The sequence below is a fragment of the Cariama cristata genome, unplaced genomic scaffold, assembly GCF_000690535.1.
Source record: "Cariama cristata isolate BGI_N322 unplaced genomic scaffold, ASM69053v1 scaffold2834, whole genome shotgun sequence".
In the NCBI taxonomy this organism is placed as follows: Eukaryota; Metazoa; Chordata; class Aves; order Cariamiformes; family Cariamidae; genus Cariama; species Cariama cristata.
In genome coordinates, this window is record NW_009611032.1 from 4,165 (window position 1) to 14,914 (window position 10,750).

General features: G+C 38.3%; 2 protein-coding genes across 2 annotated transcripts in view; one reads left to right on the forward strand and one right to left on the reverse strand.

Moving 5' to 3' along the window:
- TUBE1 (tubulin, epsilon 1) overlaps window positions 1-7,106 on the forward strand; it is a gene marked incomplete at its 5' end in the record, with an annotated part of 10,179 nt that extends 3,073 nt beyond the window's left edge. The window contains 6 exons of the mRNA XM_009698071.1: window positions 1,008-1,195; window positions 2,032-2,207; window positions 2,931-3,071; window positions 4,566-4,706; window positions 5,582-5,756; window positions 6,843-7,106. Coding sequence (XP_009696373.1) covers window positions 1,008-1,195; window positions 2,032-2,207; window positions 2,931-3,071; window positions 4,566-4,706; window positions 5,582-5,756; window positions 6,843-7,001 — 980 coding nt within the window. The remainder of the gene's footprint in view (window positions 1-1,007; window positions 1,196-2,031; window positions 2,208-2,930; window positions 3,072-4,565; window positions 4,707-5,581; window positions 5,757-6,842) is intronic.
- A 1,597-nt stretch (window positions 7,107-8,703) lies between these two features.
- WISP3 (WNT1 inducible signaling pathway protein 3) overlaps window positions 8,704-10,750 on the reverse strand; it is a 6,363-nt gene continuing 4,316 nt past the window's right edge. The window contains exons 4-5 of the mRNA XM_009698072.1: window positions 9,398-9,591; window positions 8,704-8,985 (exon numbers count right to left, since the gene is read on the reverse strand). Of these exons, the coding sequence (XP_009696374.1) occupies window positions 8,704-8,985; window positions 9,398-9,591 (476 nt within the window). The remainder of the gene's footprint in view (window positions 8,986-9,397; window positions 9,592-10,750) is intronic.

Below are 10,750 nucleotides of genomic sequence, written 5' to 3' on the forward strand. Positions count from 1 at the left end.
GGACAGTAGCCTCAGAACACTGACATCATTGTTGTAATGGAGTTATTTTTAATTGTGGGGAAAGTTTTCCAAAAGGCTTTGAAGGAGACTTCTGATGTTGCTTAACTTCAGAAAAACTTTGTTTTCTTTTCACATAATTGTATTGAATCCAGTCTAACTACTTTGTTAATAAATCAGAAGGGAGAATCCCTTGCATTGACCATTTTGTCATTACTGTATTGCCACTAAGCCTTCCTCCCCCAGAAACATGGGGGAGCATGTATTGTAACTGGTTATGATGTGGAAAAAGACACAGAAAACAGCTCTAAATATGAAGCATGAGTTTTCTCAAGGGCCTTCTTTGTGGCCATTTGTTTAATTTGAGAGACCCTGCAGATATTGTTTCTGTTATTGCAGAAAATTGCTGTCTTGTTCATAGATGAAATTGCTACTGAGAATGTTAGCTGTCCAAGATGGAAAAGCCACAGTTCAGTTCTCTGACTTGAACCCAGTGCTATGTGTGTAGTGCTAATGAGGAAAAAAGTGTGTGTGCTGGGAGAAAGGGATCTTCTGTTTTGACTGGAGACTGAGAAAACTATAAAGAATCCACAGAAGGAAAGTAAATAATTATTTGGGGCAGTTCAGTGTTTTTAAACATTCAATGTTCAATGTTTTATTTCAAAGTTCAAATTAAAGATTTTAAAATAAGAAAGGAAAATACTAGGTCAGAAAAATGTTGGTTACCTAACAGGACTTTTTGGTTTGCAGAAATTTTTGAGATTGTTTACTTCATCTTATCTGGTATACTATGGGAAATACTTTTATCACTTGGTTATTTTCCTGCCTGGGAAAAAACTTCTTGCCTTAATTTACATCAGAGTAGCCTCCACTGTCAGCCAAATGCTTCAAAAAATATTCATTAATATATATAATTGAAAAGTTATATGTTGGAAACATACGAGACTTAAGGCTTAAGCTGACATGGGGAACCTTTTATCTTCTCTCATTCTGTCTTCATTCATAATTAGGGACAGGCTCTGGTCTTGGAACTTTTGTACTAAATTTGCTTGAGGATGAATTCCCAGAAGTATATAGATTTGTTACTTCAGTTTATCCCTCTGGTGAAGATGATGTTATTACTTCTCCATATAACAGTGTTCTGGCTATGAAGGAGCTTAATGACCATGCCGACTGTGTGCTACCAGTAGAGAATGAAGTAAGAGATGATGCTCTATTTCTGCCAATTTATTTTTTATTAGACCGCACATAGGAAATGTTTCTTCCTTCTATGTATCGATTTGAGCACCAAGTCTTAAAAAGCTTAATTTCCTTTTTTAAAGTAATAATTGAACTCCTAATTCACTTGCAGGCTTTTGAAATGAATATGGATATCGCTAAAAAGTTGCTCTGCACCTTCCAAGTAGCCTAGAGTGAATTTTTTCATGTCCACTTCAAGGTGAACAGCGAAAAACTTCTGTTTACTGAGGCTAGGAGTCTTATATTCTTGTAGCAATCAATTTCTGCATAGTATTAGTAGAGTCCTGCAAGGGAAATGACTAACCACTCCAAATTCCAACAGGCTTGACTTTACTGATTAGTGATACGGGCATCACAGGCATGCCTGACCGCACAAACGACTAGACTCATTTGAATCTAACTTTGATGACTCTCTTGCTGTTTGCGTATGAAAAAAGCAAGAGAAAGTGAAATATATTTAGAGAATAAATTTTTGCTTTCATAGGAATTATGAAAATTTAAAATGTAATTTTAGAAGGTGAGGATTTTAAGTAGTCGAATAAAATTCAGCCTTCCGAGTCAAGCCGTGTACATGTTTGTGACATGTAAGGAACAGTCTTTTAGAAACACTACAGTCAATTGGATTTGTTCGGAAGTTGGACTTACGTGTATCAAAGGTACAATCTTTGAACCACAGTACCATGTCTTACCTTTTTCTTTAAGATTAATTGAAATGAAAAATTAGGGTACTGAATTTGAAAGCTCTGTGCTCAAGACTTCTTGTATGCTTTTTTTTTTCCCCCTCCTCTCTCAAAGTCTCTGTTTGATATAGTTAATAAAATTCATCAGATGATCAATTCTGGGAAGCTAGGGTCAACTGTGAAGCAAAACAGCTTGGTAACATCAAGTGCAGGCAGTGCAAAAACAGTACAAGAGAAGCCATTTGATGCAATGAATAATATCGTAGCCAACTTGCTGCTGAACTTGACAAGGTAAAGTTTCAGGTTATTCCTCTATAAAAGCAGTATTGCTAGAGGCAGTGAGTGCTGCCAATATGCAGGCCTGCATCAACTCAAAGAATATTCCATTTGATATGAGTCTCTGCTTTTTAATAATTAGTTACTAAATGTGTAAGTATTTGGAATTAGTGAGATTGCAGTGGTGTTGCTGTAGCCATGACAGTCTTGGAACTGAAGTAAGAAAGTTTTATAGGCAGAAGGATGTTGTCTTACATTAATGCATAATGGAGCCCAGAGAGGCTTGCCTTTCTAGGCCAGTTGTATTGTTTTATAAATACCGTCAGAACATTGTTGCTCCCAAACCATCTATTGCTGCAAGAAACTCCTGATGAAGTATGCTTGTGGAGTATTGGCCTTCTTTTCTTTTAAACAACTTGTCAGGAATGCTAAGTCACATGTGTTTTATTATAGCCTGGTTATTAAAACTGGTATTCAGCAGCTATGTCCACATACTGAAAAACAGCGCTAAAGACTACAGTTAGGAAACACGATGTCATTCTTGATGATATATTGTTCTATAATGAGAAGTGTAAGTAAATAAGATACAGCACTGTTACTGCCAAATGCGGAAGTTTAGTAATTACAGATGAACAGTTTCTTGAACGCTGTGTTGTTTGACTGTTTTATTGTACAGAACAGTTGAAAAATAGATTTAATGAATGTTTACATTTTTGTAACAGTTTTTTAATTTTTCAGCTCTGCTAGGTTTGAAGGCTCACTTAACATGGATCTTAATGAAATTAGCATGAATTTGGTTCCATTTCCTCGACTTCATTACTTGGTTTCAAGCTTGACTCCTCTGTATACATTGGCTGATGTCAACGTACCTTCTAGAAGGTAAGGAAAAAATATTATAGAAGCCTTACATTTGAAGCTTAATGTCTGATTCTTCCATAGTTTTCTATTAAAAAAATCCATTCTATAGCAAAACTAAGGGTAGAAATTCTGAACGTTTTAAGTCTGCCACACTTGGAAATCCATCCTGATGATTTTAGGAACATCCTTTGTCTCTTCTCTCTGTAATGGTTGAGCCAGTGAACTTGAAATCTATTTTTGTTACCTCTACTGGGAAATGTTTCTGTTGGAGAAATGTTTTACTTAGATGGAACCCACACCCCAAGTTCGTCTGAGTAACAGTTGGGGCACTTGACTCACAAAATACTGTAAAGACAAGCAAGGATTAAACTAGGCTCCTTGGGAAGTAACGGCATCTTCAGTCTGGAGATGCAGCGAGCCCACTCAACAGCTTATTGTTACAATAAGCTGACACTTGTCAAATTTTGTGAGCTTATTTATCCCACAGATGTGGCAGAAAAATAACCAGTTGAAATAGATTTTACTGGGTTTAGTGAATTAAGTTCAGTCAGCAAAAGGTCCAAATAGCGATAGGGACAGCTAGGGGTACGTGATGGAAGTATGCGAAGTGGAGAAGAGGGCAGGACCACCCCTTTTCTGTGACAGCAAGTTCTGAGAAACTGTTGGGTCTCCTGAAGCCACGCCCTGAGGAGACAATACAGTGCTGGAGGGAAGGTGGCAGACTATGGGGAGATGCTCTCTCAATCATGTTTCAGAATGAGGTGGGAACGGTAATATATTTGTCTCCTTTAGTTAGTTTTTTAATAGGCGGATTGTGGCAGAGGTGATTAAAAAAAAAAAACCCAGATGATAGATGCAGAGAGTTTGGAACAAATGGAAAGAATAGTTTAGATCTTACGGGTCCAAAGAGCATGATCTGCAGTGTCATCTTTTGAAGCAGTTGTACATGATAAAATTAGAATAAGTAGATGAATACATATAGTCTGTCTTTTCCTGATCCATTAATCAAAATTAATACAGTTCTGTGATTCATTGATCTTTTTAAATAATGAAGTGCAAGACGCAAATAATTGGTTCTGTAAGGGTCAGCAGCACTTTTGTATTCCTTCTCAGATCCTTCAGAAGCAGTGAGATTGTCCACTCAAATTGTCATTTAACCAGAACCTCAAGTAGTTAAATCCTTTTACATATTTTTAATACTTTGTAACCATTGACCTAAAATTGCCCTAATAAAGATCTCAGTCTGTCCACTTCTCTGACTTTAGACTCAACAGTGGCTTATAACATCAGGGAAAAGAGAGGAAAAAATGGATCTGGTGTGGTTTTAAAACCTTATAATGCCAACATGTGTACATATAAAGATTTGAATCTTTTCCCTGTCGTTCATGGTCCCAGGTTAAATGTACCTTTATCTCCAGAATTTTTTTGATTTTCAAACCCTGAAGGTGGGCATTCTGAAGAACTTTTGTAGCCTGCTTTAGTAAGAGAAGGTAACTCTGTTTTCTTTTCACCTAGGTTGGATCAGATGTTTTCAGATGCTTTTAGTAGAGATCATCAACTAATTCAAGCTGATCCAAAGCATAGCCTCTATCTTGCCTGTGCACTCCTTGTTCGAGGAAATGTGCAGGTTTCAGACCTTCGCAGAAATATTGAAAGGTTTGTAATACCACACAAAGTAGTCACGGGATTTGTTATTGAAATTGCTGTCAGTTGTCCAGAGCGCTCTCACTTTTCATTTGAAAAATTGCAGTACTAAATCAGTTTACTCAGAAATATTTTTCTTAATTTCAGAAGGGAAGAAAATGTAATTGATTTACATAATGAGTTAGAATAAGTCACAGCATTCTTTGATTTCCAGACAGAGGGAGCTGACTAGCAGCAGCTCCTCTCGTTCTCAAAAATGCAAAAGAAAGCAAAGCCCAACTTTCCAGAGGTGTGCCAGTAAAGGATGTTGGAGGAATAAGTTCTGTAGAAGTTTATTTTTACTGAACAGAAGGCCCCTCTCTTTCATGATTACTTTTAGGTAGATAGGGAATCATCTTTATTTTGACAGCTCTGTATTGTTAGCATTCTGTTTCTACATAGTTATAACATAGTTATAACATAGTTATAACATGGAAAGCAGACAAGCTTCGCATACAGAATGGAGTTTACAGGAAGACAGAGCTGCATGGGGAAAATTTCAGAGAATCTAAAGCATTTATTTCTAAACTACAGGTAGACTGATTGGCCCCACACAGCATTAATCTGCCGCTCCTAAATCTCAGCATGCTTGCAGTCCTGTTTGTAGAAATAGGTGCTTGTAACTTTACTTTTCAAACCCTGATACATAAATTAACAAAAATAAAATTGGTGTTTGCAATTTAAATTTAAAATAGACACATTGTTTTAGTCTAAAATGTCTTGTTCAAAATGATGGTTACAACTGGCTTGCTGAAAGCTTAAATGTTAACCTTTTCGGACTGTTAGCAAAAGAAAATTAAGCTTTGTGTTCTTTACGTTCCTTAGGTAACTAAATTTTTGTATCACAGGTTGAAGCCTTCTCTGCACTTTGTCTCCTGGAATCAAGAGGGCTGGAAAACGGGTTTGTGTTCAGTACCTCCGGTGGGCCATTCCCATTCCCTTCTGGCTTTAGCAAACAACACCTGTGTAAAACCAACTTTCATTGAACTCAAAGACAGATTTATGAAGCTCTACAGGAAGAAGGTACAACTGTTATCATTGTTCACTTCCATAGCCGCTGATCTTTAGCATCTTGCATTATTGGGAAGCAAATCTTAGTGTCACAAAGGGACTGCTTAAAAGTTACAGCCCAAGATTTGTATCTGTGTTGCCTATCAGGGAATCATTCCAGCAGTTGCTGCTTCAAAAGCATAAACTCCCTTATTAATCTGTGCCTACCAGGCAATATACTTACTTTCTTCAGCAATGAGGTGATATCTGACAGATCTGGCTACCAGTTTGTGGTGGGTTGACCTTGGCTGGCTCCCAGGTACCCACCAAGCCGTTCTCTCACTTCCCTTCCTCAGCAGGACAGGGGGACAAAGTATGATGAAAAGCTTGTGGGTCGAGATAAGGACAGGGAGATCACTCCCCAGTCACTGTCATGGGAAAACCAGACTTGACTTGGGGAATATTAATTTAATTTATTGACAATTAATAACAGAGTAGGATAGCAAGAAATAAAACCAAAACTGAAAACACCTTCCCCCCACTTCTTCCCAGGCTCAGTTTCACTCCTGCTCCTTCTGCTCTGATCTTGGTGTCTGCAGGTCTGCATCTGTCACATTTTCTAACTCCTCTCTCACAGTTGCTGTGCAGCATTTTTTACCCCTCCTTAAACACGTTATCCCAGAGGCACTACCAGCGTGTCTGGTGGGCTCAGCTTTGGCTGGCAGCAGGTCCATCTTGGAGCTGGCTGGAACGGGCACTATTGGACATGGGAGCAGCCTCTCACAAAAGCCACTCCTGCAGCCCCAAGCTTCCTGCTTTGCTACCAAAATCTTGCCATGTAAACCCAATGCACAGTTTAGTCAGGTGTGCCCAAGAAGACAGAATATGAAAAGATGGATGTGTAAGAAATCAGTAATATTGACTGTGATTCCATAGGTGTTCGTTACTAAAGTTGCCAAGTATTTAAAGAAGGGATGTCGTGATACAGGTCTTCCAATCTACTTTCCACAGTGCTTGCACTCCCCTCTTCAGTGCAGGCTAAATGGTACTTATTGACCCAAAGCAATTAGGTGCCAAGAAAAAGGGTAACACTGAATTTTTATTTTTTTTCATTCTCAGGCTCACCTTCACCATTATCTGCATATAGATGGGATGGAGCAAGACTGTTTTTCTGAAGCCATACTGTCTTTGTCTGACCTAATAGAAGAGTATGATGAGCTGGATGCCACAAAAGGTGGGCCTAGAACAGATCCACCAAGACTGAAGATAGCTGTTTAAAGAAGGAAGAACTGAGGTTTGGTTTTTTAAAAAAAAAAAAATTCCCCAAGCATCCAATCACTTCAGTTAACCAGAACGAACTGCGGCATGCCCGGTTATTGTCATTCCAAAGTGGGACTGGGACAACAGCTTCCTTGGCTCAGAGAGGTGTCGTAGTAAGTGACAGGCCCAGCCTGTAAGAAAGATTTGAAGACACCTGATTATGACAGGTATCACTGAGAGCAGTCTTCCTAACTGGAGAGTAAATTGACATACCATATGCTGTAAAGAGAAGGAAGAGAGGTTGTAGCAGCCAAAATGTAGTTCTTTTCTCAGATTTTCAGCTTACGGTAAACTAAAGGCAGGCCTTGCTTTAAAGAAGGCTCACCGTTGCTAGATTTGTTTTTTAACAAGCAACTACAAAGAGAGGAAAAGCCCACATAGATGAAAGCAAGAAACCAGTTTCATGAGAGACTTAAACTTTGCAGGATAGTAGTCATTTCAGAATGCTCTAAGCTATGTTCATGGTTTTAATATTTTCTGCTTCCGTGTTATACTTAGCTGTATCAGAGCATTCTGAGTTGGTATCAAAATTGGCAATATCAGAAAATGCAACAAAATAAATTTTGTTTCAAATATTATACTGGGAGTATTAATTAGCATCTTACTGTAACTACTCATATTCATGAGTGCTGAGTTGCACTTAATAATGAGATAATACAATATACCTCTGAGCAAAACATGCACTTACAATGAAGCTGTAACAGCTCTTTGGAAAACAAAGTTCATATGGTTAAAAGAATGCAAGTAAAATAGATGTTTTAATATTTATATTACCAGGATAAGTAGATTTTTATATTACAGTAAGAACTCTTACAAAATAGAATGTACAGCTATTTCCAGTTGCTTGCCAGCCTTGGCTGTCTTAGAACAGCAAGACTAGTCAACTGTTACAAATCAGAATGGATCGATACAATGATCTCTCAAAGCTTCAAGTCCTTCTTGCAGAGTTGGAGTGGGCGTGTAAGTAAGCACAATTTTCAATGTGCAAGTCCAGAAGTATTCAATAAAACATTGTGATAACATTTGTTGAGATCTTTTTTTTAAGAAAACATTCTAAGTAGTCATTTCCTTGAAATTTTACATCTATTACCTGCAGGTGCCCACTTATTTGTTCCTTTACAAGTGCATTGATTATATTCACAGCACTAGACAAAGATTATCTGCTGCAAAAAGCAATCTGAGCTTAGAATTGACTTCTCCTGTTTGAAACAGCGTTGATGTGTTTTACTATTGCAGATACATAGTAGAAAATGTTAATTTGAGAATTGAGAATGATAGATGAAGTATTACAGGGTAATTTTTTTTCTGATAGGTTCATTAGACCATCTATGAATTTACAGGTATTTGTCTTTGTGGGCAACACCTTGTTACAGTGGGGTGTGAAGCTGTCTTGCTGCACCTTTTTTAATTACCAAAAGTTCTTGTTTTGACAATACTAATATTGTATACATCCTTCTCAAGAATGTATTTCGACATATAAAAAAAATTACATTTAGAAAGATGCACTCTTACTTGCATTTTCCAGGTGCTATTTAAAAAAACGAATATCCACTTATGTAGTTTCAATATAACCACGGCGGAGGCAGGGGGTTATGCCAGCTCCTCCGGGTGTGAATGTGCCGTTGCACTTTCGGTATGGTACGGTCAATGATGTAACTCGTCATAGAACTTTGAGTTCGGAAAATATATCTCCTGGAGCACTGCAAATCCTCTGACATACGCACGATGTTACCCACATCATCCTCCACTTAAAGAAGCCTTCACTGGGACACTCAAACTGTACAGTGACCATTTTGGACTTATTAGGTATGCAGCACCTCTTGTCCAAGCACACGCCACAGAAAGTGAGTTTGTAGCTTTGAGTACTTGCGCATCCGGAAAAAACTAGTTTTTCTGCTGTAGGAAGCTGGAATGTTGGTTGACATGTTTTTCCTTTTGGAACCTTTAATATAAAAAGAAAGAAAAGCCTCAGTTTTTACACATTAGAAACAGAACATGTAAGAAAAAATTGCAACATCTACATAGAGATAGTGTGAAAATTACTCCTTCTGAAAGCTGCCTTATTTTTCTTTATCGGTCAACAAACAGAAAATATTTTCTGAGTGACTGAGCACCAGGACAGCACTACCAGCACTTGGATTTCAGGCCATTACATTGTTTTGTTTGAAATTACACCTCTGTAGTTTACTATTGAAACCTGAAGACTGAAGGTAGAAAACAGAGAAGAGTTATTTTAAAACTCTTAAAAAAAGGAAGAAGTAATTTTATATTAGTAGTTGCTAATGCATCCATTTTTCCATTACTTCCAATATTTTCATTTTCTATTAGGAAGTCATTTTATATTAAGCGAATACCTTTATTGTCCTCAGTATGTTGGTCAGACAAGGCCGGATGAAGCACAGCCTCTTTTCTTTTTTCATTTCACATTTTCTGTTCTCATTGGTCACTCTGCTGGATATGCCGATGCCGCAGGTCCGGGAGCAGGCTGTCCAGGGGGTTGCTTGGACCAGGCACGTTTTCTTCAAAACTAGCGGTAAGCTTCTGTAAGCTAAGACAGCAATATATATTATTTATGCAGCAGAACAGCCCCAACAGGATTAATTGAAAATAAAAGGATAAGCGTTTGATTTCTGTTCATGAAGGTGCTCTTGTTGGTAAATCTGAAAATGAGGCATAAACAAAGATATAGGAAAGCAGGCTGAGCTGCTGTCAAACTTCACTGATGCTGGGTACTCAGATCCTAGCAAGGCCTGTGAAATTGCCTGTGTTGTATGGCCTCCGATTTGATGTGGTGGAAATGTTATGTGGAGAGTTATTTGCGGAATTTTTATGAAATGTCCAGGATAGAAGACACATTGAAAATTATTTAAGGCCAAGCACAGCTTGAAAAGGGGTGCTGAAAACATTGATGGTGGTTTCTTTGTAGAGCTTGTAAAGGCTTTGGGTTTTGTAGTGAGGAGTAAAATTCTCAAGTCCCTTTTAGATGTCACCAAAAAGCCTGTTATCTGATGGATTAGGGCTGGATTAGGTGGAGTAAACTTTAAAAAAGGAACGAAATTGCAGTGGAAAAGTTCATGGTGAAACTGCAAAAAGCTGACTGTGGAATCTGTGCACGTAGGTAAGAGCATGGGCAGAATTACAAGGATACCTGGAAAGTAGACAGCAATTTAAAGATCTCAGTGCAGCAAGCAGATTAAAAACCTGTCACAGATCTGCAACAAATAAAGGGAAGTTAAATGGTCGTTTATACTTGGTACATCTTTTTAAAGTATGACCTAGGTCCATCCCTACGTATCTGAATTGGGTAAACCAAATTGATAAGGAAAGCCAGAAAACAAAGTAAGAGCAGTAAAGTGAAACTTCGCGCTTGTTATCCATGCTAGCAGAAAAAAGACTTTTCAAAATAGATGTTGCCCCATTGAGCCCTTCATGGGATTCATGCGCAAGTTGACCTGATACTTGTGCAACCCTGGGAAAGGGAAGGGGGAAGACCTCACTGAAACAAAAACGCCAAGGTGCTTTTCTTCAGAGGGTTTGTATTGCCTGAGCGACAGATTTGGCCAATTCCCTGGTGACAGAAGCCAAAAGGCTTTTTGCTTTTCATATGCACCAGGTTTGGAGAAAAGACCCTGCGACCCAAGAGTAAGAGGGGTGCTTGGGAGAAGACCCATCTCCCCGGCAATGGCCTTCAGCAGGCACAGAGACGT